The sequence below is a fragment of the Malus domestica genome, chromosome 13 (assembly GCF_042453785.1).
Source record: "Malus domestica chromosome 13, GDT2T_hap1".
Lineage (NCBI taxonomy): Eukaryota > Viridiplantae > Streptophyta > Magnoliopsida > Rosales > Rosaceae > Malus > Malus domestica.
In genome coordinates, this window is record NC_091673.1 from 25,454,415 (window position 1) to 25,473,779 (window position 19,365).

General features: G+C 36.0%; 1 protein-coding gene across 3 annotated transcripts; it reads right to left on the reverse strand.

Annotated features, from left to right (window-relative positions):
• Positions 1-3,001: 3,001 nt before the first annotated feature.
• LOC103424200 (putative inactive cadmium/zinc-transporting ATPase HMA3) lies at positions 3,002-13,949 on the reverse strand. Of its 3 annotated transcripts, none has more exons than XM_029091755.2 (10): positions 13,658-13,949; positions 13,161-13,394; positions 9,133-9,396; positions 6,999-7,096; positions 6,119-6,374; positions 5,892-6,029; positions 5,462-5,789; positions 5,050-5,252; positions 4,728-4,927; positions 3,002-4,521 (listed from the first exon to the last, which is right to left on the reverse strand). In XM_029091755.2, the coding sequence occupies exons 2-10, from the start codon at positions 13,369-13,371 to the stop codon at positions 3,160-3,162; spliced, it is 3,060 nt and encodes a 1,019-aa protein (XP_028947588.2). In that variant the 5' UTR covers positions 13,372-13,394; positions 13,658-13,949; the 3' UTR covers positions 3,002-3,159. The 3 variants fall into 3 exon arrangements, with proteins under 3 accessions (XP_028947588.2, XP_028947589.2, XP_070667022.1); XM_029091756.2 differs by having other exon boundaries at positions 13,530-13,739; XM_070810921.1 differs by lacking the exons at positions 6,999-7,096; positions 9,133-9,396; positions 13,161-13,394; positions 13,658-13,949 and adding an exon at positions 6,577-6,596.
• Between the last annotated feature and the right edge of the window lie 5,416 nt (positions 13,950-19,365).

Below are 19,365 nucleotides of genomic sequence, written 5' to 3' on the forward strand. Positions count from 1 at the left end.
AATCTGGAACAAATTTGGATCAAATCTGGGAGATGACACTGATCTGGTCTGTTTTCGTTGGGATTGGTACACGAGACATCAATGGGAGGATCTTCTTGAGTTAAGTTGTGTATTGTTTTTGTTTGTTTGTTTGTATTTTGAAGATTATTTTCATGCAGTATGGAGTTGATAATGAGCTAAAAGGGAAGGCGTTTAACCTTTTTTACTTATTCACTTGCACATTATGGATTGCGGGAACAAAGAAACAACTTATGGGACAACCGTGCTCCGGATTGGCTGGTTGTGTTGTTGGAAGGTAATATCGAGGATGGCTTAACGTTGCTATTTTTTTGTGGTTGGGGATGGCTAATTAAACCCTGTCGTGAGCCGAAAATCTTGATGCGCAAGCCTATATGGAGAACACACATTGTCGAGCTGATTGGAGCGTGGCATTCCTCGGGAATTAGCATCCCAAAATTGTGGTATTGAGGTGAGTGTGATCCTTGAAACAATTCTTCAATGTACCAAAAATAAAGCCATGTAGTGTTTATCCTATTCAAATAATAATATATGTATTTTTTTATTAGTATATTCTAAGGGAATTGTTATTAGCACTCTAAAAATCTCATTTGACACTTCAAATTTTCTATAATTAGAAAGAAAAATATACTTGTGAAGAGTGTAAAATGAGATTTTTGGCGTACTAATAACAGTTTCCTATTCTAAAACTGAGATATATCAATTTTGTCATCCACCTATATTATATTTACCTTCAAGTCTACGAATTTTTTTTATTGCATTCGTTACGATATTTGATATCAAGCATCAAACTCCTTTTTAATTTATATTGTGTACAGAATTTAGAAATTGAAATAGTTTCTTGCAGGACAAGCAAGCCAAATCATAAGTTTGTATAACTATAATTTACTATTTCAAGTTAATAGATTTCATTCTGCATCTGCAGATATCTCATTTACTAAAAAGAATATCACTAAATCGTTTCCACTAACGGTCCTCATTTGATTTGGAGAACAATCTCGCACGCCCCAGCAGATCATCTTTGGTCCACTTGACATTCCCTGCATGGAATAAATTCTTATAATATATTCTTAAAAAAGAAAGGCTCACCACCCTAACTTGTGAGCAATACCACCGTATTAGTGGATTGACACCTGACTAACAATTGAAATTTTCAGCAAGACTTTTATCAAGGCTCATGTAAGTGTTGGAAATTTTGTGTAGATATTTTATTGTCCTACATTGGTTACTATTAAAAGGTTTTTTTTTTTTACTTTATAAGGCCTTGTCTCTCTTAGAAAGTGATTGAAGTGATGGACCATGTAGAATAAAATTGGGTTTAGCCTTGAGTTTGGACTTTAGAGTGTACTAATTAATATATATTTAATATGTATATTTTTTTATTTAATTTTGGATTTAATTAATTAATTTTTATATCAGTAGGCTCATCTTTTTAGATGAAGTCTGAAGCGATGAAAGAAAGCCAAAGAGCAAAGCACCCATTTGAGAAGATGTCCCCCAACAGATGCATCCCATTTAGAACACATAAAAAACAAATTCTCCTTCTACAATCCCAAACCTTCTTACTAAGAGAATCACAAAAATATTCGCCAGAAGTCTAGTTTTCCAGTGCTGGAATGTCAACTTAGATTGTTTCATTCTGGTGAAGCAGACGTCCATCAAACTACAAGGACAAAGTAGGGATAAAATTCTGTTTCAAGGACATTGCGGTATGCAAGCCTCGATCTTCAGTTTGTCTATTAGTATTATTTTGTTTTGTTCATACTCTGTCCAATTATTTATTCGCATTTATTATCTATTAGCATATATAAATTTATTATTGATTGTTGTATTTATCCAACAGAAAGCACACCATTCTCACTTTGTACGTTTTCTTTCATCTTAATGAATATCGTACTTTCTTGAAGGAAAAAAAAGATAGAGAAAACTTAATTTAGAAACTAAAATTGAATTCCTTCCATATTTCTACTCATCAAAACTTTCCATTATTTCCCCTTAGTAATCCATTTAGATTCACATGTGTGTGTATATAGGAATACAATCAATATCACAATTTTAATTTACAATAAAAAGAAGGGTTTAAAATCAAGACACAATAAGTTACAGAGGAAGTCTTTAACTACTAAGGCAATCCACCACTTGATTTAGATTCATTTATAAGTGGCTCACTTTGCAACGAGAAGAACCCAATAAACAAAATTATATGAGCACTCTGCTTCCACTGCACTAAAAAATTAAAGTTAAAAATTATATTTGAATTTAAATTTAACTTAATCTCTCTTTAATGAACAGAAGGAGTAATAGTCATATGACTTTAGAGTCAAGTGCAAAGTCATATTTAACATTTAATACCAAGTGTATTTGGCGTTTGGTGTCGAGTTAGCTTGATTTGGTCCAACCAATCCAAGTCGTTGGAGACTTTCTCAGCTGGTGGTTCAGGTTGGGTTTGCAACGTGTGGAAGGATTATGGTAGCTATGGTCGCTTTGCCTCACGGTTGACGCTCCTTGCACAACAAATGATGTATGCTAGCTAGTTTGTGGGTAGAAGATCCCCCTGATTTGCATAGGGATATCTTGTAATTTGCTTTTGTATTGACATTTGAGGATAGGTTCTTTGTAGTGCGGGACGCTCTTTTTCCTTAGACTGGGTTGAAAGTTCCGGCAAAGTTTTATCGAGGCCCAATATGCACGCTATCCTCAGTTTGTTCTCAATTTGTACTCATGTTGCGTTATTTGCAACAACAACAAAAAAAAAAAAGATATTCTACACTAAGGGAACTTGTATGTTTTATTTTATTTTATTACAAAACAATATCCTACATTAGTTTACACTAAGAGGAGGGCATGATTAGAACTCGAAAAGCAGTGCATTGAGCAGAAAGTCCTTGTAATCAAGGTGTATCTGGATGTATCCACAGCTGTACTTGTGCTTCATAGTATAAAACAGTGGTTGTGGCACACTATCTTGATCAAAACACGCAGCTACTAAAAGTGTATATATATAAAGCACGTATATATATAATAAATATACTTATTTTCAGTCAGTTACATCTATTCAATTGTGATTTCTGATAAACAACCCTGAAAGGTAGAACCAATATGCACATGACCACCACAGCATTCCTTCATGTAGCTTTTGCATCACCCACCGACTTCTCTTTTCTCCAACACACAAGCATGAATTGCTACTAATTCCGAGCAACATGCTTCCTTTTCCGCTGTCCGGGAGCCAATGCAAGAATTCGTTGTGGCTGATTCTGTGTGCTCGCAACCCGCTACAATATCAATCGTCGAATGAGGGGGTGATTGTTTATCTTGATTATGTTGGTGCTGATGATCACATCTTGTGGCAAACATTTCTCCTAACGATTCATTGTTGTGAATATGATCTTTGTCACAATGAGTTGAGTGGCAATGACCAGTACTCGTCAACTTTCTGCTTTCCTCCAAGGAAAAAGTAGAATGGTTGCAGTGTTTTGGCTCATGGATTGCATCACCTTCCCTTATACTATGCTCCTTTCCACTGTGGCTTGAGTGGCAATAAACACCACTTGTCAAATTTTCGCTTTCGTGCAAAGCAAAAGCAGAATAATTGCAGTGTTTTTCCTCATGGACTCCATCATCTTCTTTTCTGTTGTGCTCTTTGCCGCAGTGCGTCGAGTGGCAATGACCTTTACTTGTCAACATTTTAATTTCCACCAAAGAAGAAGCAGAATGATTGCAGTGTTTTGCCTCGTAAAGTTTATCACTTTCTGCGCATGAGCTCAAATTATGATGACTCAAACAACCATGATTGTGTTTATTCTGCGACTCGAGATCATGATTGACTTTGGTGCAGCTTGTTTCATCACAGTGTCGTGCCTCATGTAAGTCACTGCACTTAAGCTTATAGGAAAAGCTTGAATTTAAGGGACTAGGCTGGCACTCTGATCCACATTTCTGCGAGGAACATTTTTGGGGTTTACAGGCTGCTTTTAAGCGTTTGCTGTCCGAGCAACAATGTTGGTTTTTGTGAGAATGACTATGTCCATGGCTTCCATGTTTATGGCCATGTGGTGCAGAAGTTTTCCCTCCATGCTTATGGGTTCCTTGTAAGAGTAGCATGCTGTTGAATATCACAAGCATGCATGTCCCGACATCAGCAAGAACTGCAGCCCAAACGAGCGGATGCCCTGCAAATCCCAGTGCAAGGATACTGACCTTCGTAGTGATTGACAAAACCACATTCTCAATCACTTTTCTATTAGCTCTTCTCGCAAGTTGGACTGCTTTCGGTAGTTTCCTAATGTCATTTGAGAGTAAAATTATATTCCCAGTTTCTTGAGCAAGGGCTGATCCTGAAATGCCCATTGAGATACCAATATCGGCTGTAGCTAAAGCAGGGGCATCATTGATACCGTCTCCAACCATTGCTGTATTTCCTTCCATTTTAAATTCTTTAATGATTCTTGCCTTGTCTTCAGGTAGAAGTTCTGCATGGACTACCTCGAGAGCTCGCTTAAGCTGCAAGTCAGATAATTTTTCTACTCTTATTTTTTCTTTTTCTTTTTCTTAATATGCAAACAAAATATATATGCAGTTCTACAGCCATGTATACCAGGGAAGATCATACGTTGAATCAATAAAAGTGAGTGTAGTGTGGAGCGCATGGTGTGCGCGTGCAGATTTTGGCATAGTGATATGAGGCTAAAATATTAGGAATAACACACCTGCTCATTTGTATGTAATGCGGCAGCATTACTATCTCCTGTGAGCATAGCTGTTTTAATGCCTAACTTCTTTAGCTCCTTGACAGCCTCTGCAGCCCCAGATCGACAAGCATCAGCTATTGTAAAGACTCCAGCAGGGGTTCCCCCAGAGTATATGTATCCAATCGTCTTCCCACCTTTAGAACCTTCAATTGTTGGAACTGAAATTTCAAAAAGAACTAATGATGAGAGATCCAAAAAGACCATAAACGAAAAGAAAATGAATCATATTCTTGGAATCATTTGAAATAGCTTCGAAGATAAAGGAGTAGATGGCATTTACCTATTTCACAAGCAGCTCTCAAAGCAATTTTTCTGTTACCAATGTAGATATCTTGTCCATCAATTTTCCCATGAATACCTTCCCCGGGAAAATTTTGAAACTCCTCCACATTTTCAGGTTTTGGCTCAACCGAAAGCGATCTTCCATAGTCAACCAGCGCATCTGCCATTGGATGACTTGACTTCCTCTCAATGCTTGAAACCCTTCATGAAGATTAATAAAGTAATCAATGAACTGCGAACTTAGTGAAATAATAGGAAATACTTTTGAAGAATAATGCAGCATTAAGACAGCCTTAAATTCGTCTTTAAACTGAAAGCCTCTTCTGAATGTCATGAAGTAAATTTTTTCTTTCCATCAGAATTTTGGTGTCATTCAACATGTTGCTGAATAGAGGAGTTGCAGTCTATACCAGTAAAGCAATGTGTTCAAGCTAATGTCATCACGAAGAGATTGAAAATCCATCACCACAAATTCACCCCTTGTTATTGTACCAGTTTTGTCAAAAGCCATGGTCTTGACTTTAGCAAGAATCTCAATGTAGTCACCTCCTTTGATCAGAAGTCCAGATGTTGCCGCTTTTGTGAGCGTGCAGAAAGTCACAACGGGTGTAGAGAGGATGAGACCGCACGGACATGCGCTCACCAAAACAACCAAAGCTAAGTGAAACCAGTTGCTCCAATTGTGAACATGTAATACAGCTGGAATCACCGCGATAGAAACAGATATGACTAGGACCGCTGCAAAACAGCACCATAGAACATATAAATCCAATCGATTGCGTTCTCCTTAGCAGTAAAGAATAGGGAAACATACGAAATGTATGGGGAAAGTAGACTAACCTGGGGTATAGAACCTTGCACATTTGTCAATGAAACTTTGAGTTCTGGTTTTGCTGTTTTGAGCCTCTTCGACAAGTTTTGCCATTTTGGCAACCGCACAATCTTCAGCCAATGATGTAGTTTTCACACTAATGTAACCTTCACATATAGAAACCAAAATTTGTCAGAAAAGAAAACATAATTCTTTATTCAAGATCAAAGAATGACGGGAGCGAGATTTATGTTACCATTAAGATTGATAGTGCCAGCCCAAATAGTGGAGTCCTTTTCTTTGGCAACTGGATAGGATTCTCCAGTTAGTGTTTTCTCATCCACTTCAGCTTTTCCTTCAACAACTATTCCATCAATCGGTATAATTTCGCCGGCCTTAACAGCAAGAATTGTGTTCAACTTAACCTCATCAACTCCCACAACTTCTCCACTCTCTGCTAAGACTGCTTTTTGGGGCGCCATGCTCATCAACGACGACATCACTGCTTTCGCCTGAGTACATAAAAGCATGTCATTTTACATGTCTGGCTGTCTATGATATACATTAGCAAGTCATCCATTAATCCTTTAAGCAACATTTTACTGTGTTAGTATCAGTGTTTTGAAAAAGGGGCCTTGAGGTGCACTTAGGCAGCTTTGGAGGCAGGGCGGTGATGAAAATGCCTATGCCCAGTGGGAATAGGCTTAAACTCACCTAGACATGATCGAGGCACGCCTAGGAGGTTGCGGCGTTCGACTGGGCGTTTTTAAAAGAACAAAAGAAAAAATGCCAAAGTTCAAGTTCAAGTTCAAGTAGACTATATGACAATACCCTCTTACGTTCAACTACACTATATGACATACCTTCCAACTAGACTATATATTAATAATTTTATGTCCCGTAAGGCTATCACCTCAACCTCAAGGCTTTCGCCTAGGCGGGGCTTCACCTTCGCCTTTTAAAGCATCGGTTAGTATTTGGTTTATCACATAATTATGTACAAAACTGTCTTCAGCAAAATTTGTTGTTCCAAAGTCCATTGCTATGTTTTTCTGCCACTTATTGTTACTGTTTAATTCAATGAGATTAGTTCTTAATTTTTTTATAAAAAAGAAGGATGAGTGTTTTATGCTAACCCTGTAACCTGCAGAAGACCGGAGCCACTCTGCAATGGTGAACAGAAAGACAATCGAGGCAGCTTCTGTATAGTCCTTCAAAGCGATTGTCCCAATTACTGTCAAAAGTTACACTATCTATCAGTTTATCAATACCAGTAACCAGTATACTATATATAAACTATAGCACCGGCACAATAAATTTTTATAAATATACAAACATGCACAAATAAGTAACTTCTGTACCATGTGTGCATTATTGCAATAAAGTTCTGGATATATTCCTCAAAAAAAAAAAAAAGTTCTGGATATAAGTCCCATCTTCTACAGCATTTTTCCAACTACAACTGAACTCATATTTCAGTAGATTCAATTTTGTAGTTTTTGGTTCTCGATGCTGCATTAATGGAATCCACTGAGATTATAAACTATAGACATACGGACTAAATTAGACATACGGTTCACAAAATGATGAGCCAATAATAGCATCCTCATTCATAAAAAAGGGAAAGCCGGCCAATAATGAGCTAGGGCCAGTGGAATTAGACGTTAAGGTGGACTAAAAATTTCGAAAACCTAATCTAGACAGAAAAGTTTTTTAAGTCGAAGAAGAGATGTGAAAGTACAAAAATGCAAAACATGCTATAAGAGGATTCGAGTAATGCTCAGAAGTCATAACCTCTCCAGCATTACTCGAAAAAGCCTCGAATTGGTAGAGTTATGTTCTCTGAAAAAAAAAAAAAATCCAATTCTCAACACCACAACTTAAAAATATTTAAAAAGGTGTTTGAATTTTTTTTTTCTTTCTTTTTTCTTGTTTTTTATTAGTTTGAGAAGTTGTATACCAAAAAAGTTTTTTTATTTAAAAAATTTAAAAAAACAATCAAAACATGAGTTTTTAGAGAAGAAAAAAAAAAATTTAAGTTCAATTCTCAAATAAGATACCAACAAACTCTAAATTTTTCAAGTGTCAAAACAATCTAAGCATTCCATTTTTCCTAAAAGTATATCAAGTAACCTCACAATAAACTAATAATAATATAGTTAATATTCGCTAAATAACCATCCAAACTTTTAATCTAACTACCCCCATACATATCCACTTAAACTTGCAAGAAGCCAAAGACTAACCATTTAGGTCATATTTGTGTATCGTCAAAAATCATAAAGTATGCCTAACGGTGGCTTTTGGACTGCTACACAGAAACCAACATGTATCCATTCAAACTTTCCAAGGAAACGTGATGTGTTGCAATTTTTCTTAGAGAAAAAACAAAAAGGATCAATCGTTACGGTTATTCGGTCTGAAGGTCTTTGACCAAAAAAAAAATAAAAAATTCGGTGTGAAGGTCGGCAAAGTCTTTTCCCTAAACATCCTTGCAACAGAGAAAATCAAAACAAAAGGATCAATAGTTTTATGGTTATTCGGTGTGAAGGTCGGCAAAGTCTTTTTCTTAAACATCCTTGCAACAGAGAAAATCAAAACAAAAGGATCAATAGTTTTATGGTTATTGCTCGGCAAAGTCCTTTTTTTAAACATCCAAGTAGCTTGGTACCCAGAATCAAATATATATGTACATTATAACGATACGAACAACAATCACAATTTAGTGATCAATACTAATCCAACTTGCAATAAGAACAAGATGGCCTAGATTTATTTAATACGACATTTTACTTATATTAAAACTAATTTTTATTAGGAAACTTTAACAAAAAACTCCGGTATTGTTCACTTTAACGAAAAACCACATTTTTACTCTAAAAAGTAAATCCTGGTACTATTCACTTACAACACATTTTTGTCATTTTCGTTAAAACTCAAAATTTTTCATTAGTTTTCATTTTTTATAAAGTAGCTGACAAAGAAATGAGTAGTATAAGTGGTACCAAAATTTGGAGTGTAGAAAAATATGGTTTGACAAGTAACTCTAAAGTGGGACAGATGATTGCATATGCTCTTTTCACACTTTACATATTGTTCTGATGATAGATGATTGACTAACAATCATATGTACTTCAAAATTTATATGATTTTTTCATATAACTAACGTAACATCATGCACCAGTAGTGTAAAACCAACATTAGATTGGTAGAAAACCAGTTAATGAAATGAGAAAAGAAGTTGAATATTAAGACCAAGTATTGACTCACCGGCAATGATAAGAAGAATGTTGATGTCATGAAACCGGAAATTCCGAATAGACGCAAAACCTTTCGAAGCAATGGGGAAAATGCCAACGGCAACCGCTCCAAGAGCCAACCATCCTAATGGCCGATATACATACTTGAGAAATGATAGAACCAGTAACACGCCACTACCAATTGCATATGGACTTGGCCACGTTTTCTTGTAACTGTCCCCTGCCCCATACACTCTCACATTTGCTTCTAGCCTTCCTTGGTTTAGTGCCTTGACTGTCCATGAAATAACAGATCGTAGGATTGTGAATCTAGACGACACATTTGGGTAAATCAACTAACAGTACTAGATTATACAGTACTAAGAAATTCATGCTTACGCAAGATACTTTTTTTTTTTTTTGGTAAACGAAGAAACATATTATGTACTCTTTTTAATTTATCAAGATCAAAAGAGCATTTTCCTCAAGGAAAAACAAATTTGTTTCTGTTGCCCTATCAGTTTTCCGATATACATTCATGTGAGTTTGCTGTCGTATTGATTTCTTTCAATTTTCAACGTTTCTAAATGTTATCTGATGGGGCAAAACAAAAGAATTTTATCCTTACAAGTAGGCCTGGCAATTTCTGGCACGACCCGATAATCCGACACGACACGACACGAAATTAACAGATGTTCGGGTCGACACGATAACGAAACGGGTCGTTATCGGGTAACCCGATAAGCACCTGTTAAGATAACGGATTGTTTCGGGTATACACGTGGGTAACACGATACACGATAAACAGAATATTAATTTAATAATTTTATAACCCTAAAAAAAATACTATAATTACTATATATATTAATTTAACAATTTTATACGCCTAAAAACTATAATAATTATATATATATATATATTAAATTAACTATAATAATTATATATACTATAATAATTATACCCCCAAAATATTAACTATAATAGTTATATATATATATATATTAAATTTTAAATTAAATTTTATACCCCTAAAAACTATAATAATTATACATACAAAATAAATAGATTTAAATCTACTTAATAAATAAATAAATACACACACACACACACACCATTGAACTTCATGGGATACGAATTATACGAAACTAATTTCAATGATTCAACCGTCAAACTTGTTTGTATATGCTTCGAGATCACATCAGCAAAAAATTACAAAAAACAAACATTCATAGATCAAGTAATGAGACAAAACTTTTCGACGGTTATAAACGAAAAATCACGATTTAACGGTTATTTTAACTCCGATTTTGATGATTTTTTACAGCTACACTCCTTGACCCTATATGAATACAATGAATGAATTCGATCTTCAATTTAAAATATTTACACTAGTGGATACCACAAAATCTTATGTTATACTTGATGAAAGTATGAATAAACTCTTAAGTGTTAGTGAATCTATTGTTTTGATGGGATACGCATTCTACAAAACTAGTTTCAATGATCCAACCGTCAAACATGTTTGTATATACTTCGAGATTGCATACGCCAAAAATTGCAAAAAACAAACATTCAGAGATCAAGTAACGAGACAAAACCTTTCGACGGTTATACACGAAAAATCACGATTTAACGGTTATTTTAACTTCAATTTTGATAATTTTTTACATCTACACTCCTTGACCCTATATGAATACAATGAATGAATTCGATCTTCAATTTCAAATATTTACACTAGTGGATACCACAAAATCTTATGTTATACTTAATGAAAATATTAATAAACTCTTTAAGTGTTAGTGAATATATTGTTTTGATGAGATACGCATTTTGCGAAACTAATTTCAACGATCCAACCGTCAAACTTGTTTGTATATGCTTCGAGATTGCATATGCCAAAAATTGCAAAAAACAAACATTCAGAGATCAAGTAATGAGACAAAACTTTTCGACGGTTATAAACGAAAAATCACGATTTAACGGTTATTTTAACTCCGATTTTGATGATTTTTTACAGCTACACTCCTTGACCCTATATAAATACAGTGAATGAATTCGATTTTCAATTTAAAATATTTACACTAGTGGATACCATAAAATCTTATGTTATACTTGATGAAAGTGTGAATAAAATTTTTAAGTGTTAGTGAATCTATTGTTTTGATGGGATACGCATTCTACGAAACTAGTTTCGACGATCCAACCGTCAAACATGTTTGTATATACTTCGAGATTGCATATGCCAAACATTGCAAAAAACAAACATTCAGAGATCAAGTAACGAGACAAAACTTTTCGACGGTTATAAACGAAAAATCATGATTTAACGGTTATTTTAACTCCGATTTTGATGATTTTTTACAGCTACACTCCTTGACCCTATATGAATACAATGAATGAATTCGATCTTCAATTTAAAATATTTACATTAGTGGATTCCACAAAATCTTATGTTATACTTAATGAAAGTAAGAATAAACTCTTAAGTGTTAGTGAATCTATTGTTTTGATGAGATACGCATTCTACGAACTAGTTTCAACGATCTAACCGTCATACTTGTTTGTACGCCAAAAAATTGCAAAAAAAAACATTTAAAGATTAAGTAACGGGACAAAACTTTTCGACGGTTATAAACGAAAAATCACAATTTAACGGTTATTTTAACTCCGATTTTGATGATTTTTTACAACTACACTCCTTGACCCTATATGAATACAATGAATGAATTCGATCTTCAATTTAAAATATTTACACTAGTGGATACTACAAAATCTTATGTTATACTTAATGAAAGTACGAATAAACACTCTAGTGGGTCACTTTCATTAAGTTTTGAGTTCCATTGGCAAGGTTTAAACTTTGGAGAAAGGCTTCACAACCTTGAAAACAAAAACGGTTTCATTTGTCATATCCTTGCACATTTAATATTTGTAATAGATTAGTAGTGTATGGATGTATTTTTTATGAGGCTCTTATTTTCGAGTGTAGATGTAGTCCTTAAACGACAAATGTGTTTTAATGTTTTGAAGTATTATTTATGTGACAATGTGTGGTATGTGCAAATTTAAGAAAAAAAAAATATTTTTCTTAACGGGTCATAACGGGTCGGGTCACTTTACCCGTAAAGTGACCCGACCTGTTAAGGACCCGTTATGATAACAGGTGTGACACGACATGATCCGTTAAGATAACAGGTGTTACACGAAAACGACACGAACATGACTGACACGACCCGTTTGCCAGGCCTACTTACAAGTAATGACGGAAATAGAAAAACTTTTGCACTTTTATTAAGGTAAAAGAGTAGGTGAGAGACCGGCACATTGCAGTGAGCATATTTTATTTTATTTTTGAATAATAATTTTGAATTTTTTTATTTTATGAAAATGAATAACCGTGACTTCTCATAAGTTGTTCATTTTTTAAAGAAACAAAAAAGTCTCAAAATTCACACCAAATGGGTGAAATATTATCTAGTATTATATAGTGATCACAAGAAAACTAAGGTGAGACGTACAACGAATTAGCCACAACTGAAAGCTATTATTAAGTATATTATACATAGTAAATTGTGAAACCAAAGTAACGTTCAAAAAAGTTGAAAAAAAAAAAAGATAAACAAACAAACAAACAGTGAAAAAAGTTACGTAGAACGAGTTCGTAAGATTTTTCCAACAAACCCATCATAAAAAATTGCAGAAAGCAACTAGAAAATGGGAAATTATTTGAAATTCTTTTATTTTGTATAAGGATATCGTAGTGGGTGATGAAAAGGAAAGCAAAGTTATACGTGAAAGTTGGGTAAAGCAAACATATAAAGCATGCTCATTTCTATCTTTTTGGTTCATGATTGTGCACGATATGCCGATTAATAATTCTCCCACAACAGAAAAAGTACACGTCCACCTACTGGTATCGTTCTTTGTGTTTTTCTTTTTTCCCAAAACTATTTGCTTTCTGTTGTGCAAGTGTTACCAAAAAATTTAGCACAAATATTAGAGAATTAAGGGAAAATACTAATATTAACTGGTGTAAAATTATTTAAGAGAATATATTACCGATTTGAAGCTGGGAAATGAGAAGGGTATCATGGACAACAATGACAGTTCTGGAAGGCACAATCACTGAAACCTCTTTCACACCTGCAAGAGGCTTGAGGATATTCTCTATCAGAGGAACTTCTGATGAGCAGCACAACCCCAACACATCAAAGTAGCTCTTCTGAAACTTTATGGCTGCTGGCTTTTCTTTGCCCTGGGCAGAAGCCATCCTGCTTAATTATCTCTCAACTTCTGAAAATACACAGGACACAGGAAAAATTATTAATTTTCTGTTGGTTTACAAACTTTGTGTCTGATTTGTGAAGAGTAGAGTTATGAAAATTATTTGGTCAGAAGTTCGTGTGTGTGTGTGTGATGCAGGTGTACCGAGGGTCTTGAGGAGACGAAGAATAGGAAATGTGGGAATTATTCAACTAGGGGCAACTCAGCTCTGTCGTCAATACTAATCATGAATTCACTCGACATGACCAAGTCAAACGCTTAAAGAAAATCACCTTGTAGGTAACGGGGAGCTCTGGGGATTCTTCAAGCTCAATTCAGACAAAGAGAGATAGAGTAATAGGGTCTGAAAGCTTTAAGTAGATGAAGTTGTGAGAACTATATATATATAAGAAGGGAAGGATTATAACTTATAGAGGGACATGTTCATAAAGAATATTTTAAATTAATGAAGTAATCTCCTAACAAAACAACTTTCTTTGGTTGGAATAATTGGTTCACGTTTCTCTTGTTGATGAGACACAAAGAGTGGAGAATCAGATGGAGGGAAAAAGAATGGAATCCACATGTGAATCCACATCAATGCTTGTTTTATAGCATCTGTGCTTAAACTGATGAGATTTTAATTTTTTTTTGGAAAAATTAGTATCCGGTCCCTAGTTTTTACTGTTCATTGACTAAGACCTTATTAGTTCTCAAATTTTGATTCAAGTCCCTAGCATTAATGTGATAATGAATTTACATGTTTATTATATAATTTTTTTAATATAAAAATTAGTAATTAATTTAGGGTTTAATACTCACACCTCTATTAAACTTCTAATTAATTTTCAATTCAAACATTTCCAAAATAATAAAAAATTAAATTAAATTAAAAAAAAAGATTCTCAATTTTTTAATCTTAAATGTACCCATTCATATAATTTTTCAATTTTTTTAATCTTAAATGTACCCATTCTCAAATATATCAATTTATTATATGTAAAATGTACCCTTTTTTTAATATAAAATCCATTCAAATTTTTTAATCCATGTTTAAACTTATATGGGTACATTCTTTTTCGTTGATTTGAGAATGTATCCATGTTTTGGTACAATAACTTTTTTTGTTAATTTTGGTTAATGTACCCATACATATATGTATACACACACACACACACACACACACACAATATAATAGAGAGTATAATTTATATTTTATTATTTTTAATCCCATAAATTATGGGTTTTATTTAAAATCTCATTAATATAAACAATTACAAATTTCAATTTTTAATTTTGAAGTAAAAAAATATAGTAACTTACATTATTACATTAATGTCAGGGACCTCAATCCAAAACTAAAAACTAACAAGGTTTCAATTAAAGAATATTGATAGCTAAGGACCGCATCCAAAGTGTCCCTTTTTTTTTTTCTTTTTAATCTACGTTAGTTTACATTTTCACCAATCTTTTTTACATTTTTCCAACCCTCCTTCCTTTGCTATCCTTCCTTTCCAACTTTTACTTTTTCGTTTAAGCCTTTGAGGTCGAGGAGAAGGATTTCCACTCTTTTTGCCATTACACTTTCGTACTTGTATTCGTCTCTTAATTATTTACCGTAGCGCCAAGGGGGCTGATGTGTGAACACTAGATGGCCATTCCAACTGATTTAGCAAGTACACCCTCAACGGCGAGTAATGAATGTAGTGAGCCAAACAAAAAGACATGGATGTGTTATGAATAGAATTATCAATTAGAAATGTGATTTTGTACACTTAAAATAAAATTCTAATAGGATATGAAGATCCAATTCTCAAAGGTTTGAATTACTTGTAAGACCAAAAAAAGAAAAAAAAACAAAACTCATCAGGATTAGTATAAATAAAGTTACAAGGCCAACAAGTGAGGTCACAACTCTCATACACATGAGCCATTCTCTCTTAGCCGTCCCCTCTCTTTCACAACACGTTATCAGCACAACGTGTCTTTACGAGAAAGAGAAGGTCTTGGAAGAAAACCCTGCGAAACCTTTTCACCATGTTCATCAACATCCAAGTAATCTTAAACCATAATCTATTTGGTTTCAATTTAATTTATCCCATGAATACTATCATTATTGTTCTGTGTAATATTGTTGACCCTAAAAACTACCAAGCCTACGTGGCGCGCAGGCCGAGTAATCTATGAGCTAACTACGTCCTTCAATTGTGTGCGGGGCGTGCCAACTCGTCGGCCGAGCTCGGCCGAGGAGTAAAATTTGTTGATGTTGCTTTGAGTGCGTTGTTGACTTCTTGATCTTGCGACTGCGGCCGAGGAAGGAACACGTCTCGGCCTTCGGGTTCTAGAGCCTGAAGACAAGACTGCTAGTTCTGCGAAGTTCAATATCAAATTCGGCTTTCAATGTGCCGAATGTAATAATTTGTAACATCCCACTTCGCCGAAAAGGCTAATGAGATGACCTCGACCAACAAGGATTTGGAAATCCTTCTGGACCGAGACTTGGATAGATAACCAGTCACCCTCGACGCAGTGCTATCTATGTCAACTGAAGATGCTGCGAGACTGGCTGGTTCTACGGTGACAGTGCTATCTATGCCGACTGAAGATATCATCGGTTGCCTTCACAATGCTGTTTATCCAAATTGAAGGTGTGTCGGCAAAAAAAGAAAAGGAAAAAGTCTCAAGGTTGTTGAGAGAATTTGCGCAGGGCAGTTATGTGTTGAATTGGAGGTCATTCTTCCGTTGCACCGAGTCTTGTATTTATAAGGTTGGATATCTGCTTGGCACGACTTGATGGTGTTTGTAGAGTCCAATTAATAAGCTAACAATAAGGAACATCATCCTGTATTCAAACTTTATCTCAAGTTCTGCGTCATATCTCTCAATTTCTTAAAAATAATGTTGAAAACTTCAGAACTGTAAAACCTTCCACGTGATTAAAGCTTCAAAGCTTTCCTGGAGACTCATGCACTAATGAAATCGCATCATCCTTTGACTATTCATTCTCATCATTATTTTCCTTATTATCTTATCTGACAAACATTCAATTTGCATGCAAATTGTTGTTTTGATCAGATAGAAAAACAAAAGGAATATTCTTTCATCTTCAAAACTCATCTAATCACACCACTTCGCCATTCCTTATCTTTCGGTATTCATCAGATACCATCAGTATCGAGATAACATGCATGCATGGTTTGGTTCCGAGCAAATTCGGCTCTTATCCACCTTTGCCATCTTTATCTCCATTCCCAACTGCTAATTATCTTTACGCATGGAAAATAGTCTCTTAACTTGCCACGTTAGCTTTCAAACTAGTCATATTCGAACTAGAATTGCCTTTCTTTGCTTCCACAAATATATTTCATAAGATAATTACTATGAAAATCCAATAGTAATATCTAGAAAAATATGAAATCCAATGGTCTAGAAACTATTTATTTAACGGTCTCGATTGCTTGGGCCGATAGTGTAAAATCGGGTCCAAACAAATATGCATGTCATATCAATTTTGATGAATATGGGTGGGTATATAAAAAAAGAATAAAAAATTAAGGGATTTCAAAACCCTAAATCATAGAAGTCACGGCTTGAAGCCGTACCAGCGTCTGAGCTGCCAAGCTGCTCCAGTCGTTTAAATGGTTACACGCTATGTCGTTTGACATGTCTTCTTCTTCTTCCCAAAACTTGGTCGTCACCGCTCTGCCTCGTTGAGTCGTGAGGGATGTGATCCTATGCCACCTCCTATGACTTTTGCTGCTAATGATGATGATGACATCCATCTCCAACGTCTTTTGTCATCGAGGTTGTGATGGGGAATTACTCTGTAGACAACATATGGAGCAAAAAATAATTAGGAAAATTATGAAGATAATAAGTGAACTTTTGGGTAAACAAGACAAAATTACCCTCGAAGCACACCGGGATTCCCATTCGCATGCAACGGACAATAATGGTTCAATCAAGGAAGAGTCAAAGGTGACCAAAATGGTATTTATTCAAATCTCTCTCATCACTCCTCATCAAATCCTTATTCAAAAGGTAACTCCCAAATTTCCTATTTAATTTAGGATTAATTGCCATGTTTATTGCAAGATATTATTTCTTGCAATTATTCCCCCAATTACACCATATATGGCCGGCCACTATTCTCCAAATAGGGCTTACTACTCCCCTATAAATAGCTTATTATTCCACTAAAAAGCTAAGCCATTTGCTACCCACAAACTCCTAAATCTTAGGTGTTATTATTTTGCAGGTACATATTCGTCAAAGGAGAATACGATGGAAATTTGCATCCATAAATTGGTGCTTTTATTGAGAGTTTGATTCACATGCTCGAAGAAGACTCTCGCATTCAAAGTTTCTCATTTCTTGTTCATTCGCAGATTTTTCATACGTTCTTATTCCTAGATTTTTTTTTATAATAAAGTTCTTTGAATAAATGTAAAAGAAAAGTACAAGGACTAGAAATTCGGAAACCATAACGAATTGAACTTCCTATGTTCAAGGATTTGGACTAAGTGGTGGAGATCGAGTCATAGCCCCACCACGACGATCCACGAGGCTTAACGCAAAAAGACCGGCACTACCCCCACAGGGCACTACCGCCGCAGCCTATGGCGAGCCCACTACCCATGGTGAGCATACCACCTTACAACAGCAGACTCAGGTTCGTGCTATAAGGCAGCCAGCCCAGCGCGAAGCAGCCCACATCTAGCAAGCCCACGACGCTACAATGGCAGTTGAGGCCCAGGTAGTTATAGTAAGTGGAGCAACCTAACACTCGCGGGCCTAAGGCTAGCGTGAGCTCAGCATGCTCCAAAGCTGAGCCCAAGACCCGCAGGCCCAAGGCGCAACGCAGGCCTGGGGCCCACTAAGGGGACCCCAACGCCCACATGTTTTAGCAGCCCAACCCGCACCCACGATCCGACCCGTGTAGGCAATCCGACCTGCTTTTGCGGTCCAACCCACAGTCCAACCTATTTTTATGGTCCATTGGTGATCCTAACCAGCCTAAGACTGGTTCAACTATCCCAGCTTCAGGTTTCTAGACCGACAATTGAATCAGGGTATTTTCACCCTATTTTTCCCCATATTTGACATATCCTAACTTAAATTTCATGCTCGGAGTCCATGACACTTCCACCGCTCAAGAAGACGCATATTGTCCAAGCTCTTCCAACACAAATGGTGAACAACACTTGTCCCAACAAGTCATAGAGTTGACAAGCGCCATCGCGCAGTAGACGACCTTGGTGAATTAGCTCTTACGGCATATTGAGATGCAGCGTGCCCTAGACGAGGTGTCCCAAATTAAGACAAGGGCAGACGACGAGCCTCTCTAACAGCGTCCCAGCAAGCAACCACTCGACCAGCCACGAATTGAGCATTCTTGCAATGTACACTTCCAATTGGGCCCCCGAGATAACGTATACTCTTGTCTTTGTGCACGGAGGAGCGTGCACTATCGGTTAGGCCCATGGACGAGTATACATTCACGGTTGGGGGCACACTCTGATAACCAACATGAGTAACCTTAAAAGAAAAGTGTTCATTTATGGCTAAGCCTGCAATGAGCCTCCTCCACCTCACATCGAAGCAGGCAGCATGACGAATGGAGAGAAGCGGTCACTCAATCCAGCTCAAGTTCAAACGACAGCCTATGAGTAATTCGCTCGCCTGTTAAGAAAGTACCACATGCACTGCAGCAGCGACATAGACGAGCCGAACACATAGAAGAGCAGCCTAGACTAGCAGGTCATGACCAAGGTAGCTTAGACTAGCAGTGGAGAGCTCCGTTACCCCAGCAAAGGCAAATTCAGGAAGAAATAGAAAGGCTCTTGACCTAACGATTACGCGATTTCCAGCGCAACGAAGTTAATGACAAGGGGTTCCGAAGAGACATAACCAACATAAGTAGGTCACCTTTCACAGATGAGATCGAGCAGGCAGAGCCTCCACGTAAGTTCAGCATGCCATATTTCACATTCATCAAAGG

Excerpts from the sequence above, each read along its gene's own strand:
- LOC103424200 (XM_029091755.2), bottom strand. The coding sequence starts at position 13,371 with ATGGCTTCTGCCCAGGGCAAAGAAAAGCCAGCAGCCATAAAGTTTCAG. Across the intron at positions 9,397-13,160 it reads CATTTCCCAGCTTCAAATCG|TCAAGGCACTAAACCAAGGA; the intron begins GTAATATATTCT and ends TTTCATGGACAG. Across the intron at positions 6,375-6,998 it reads GGTCTTCTGCAGGTTACAGG|GCGAAAGCAGTGATGTCGTC; the intron begins GTTAGCATAAAA and ends TTATGTACTCAG.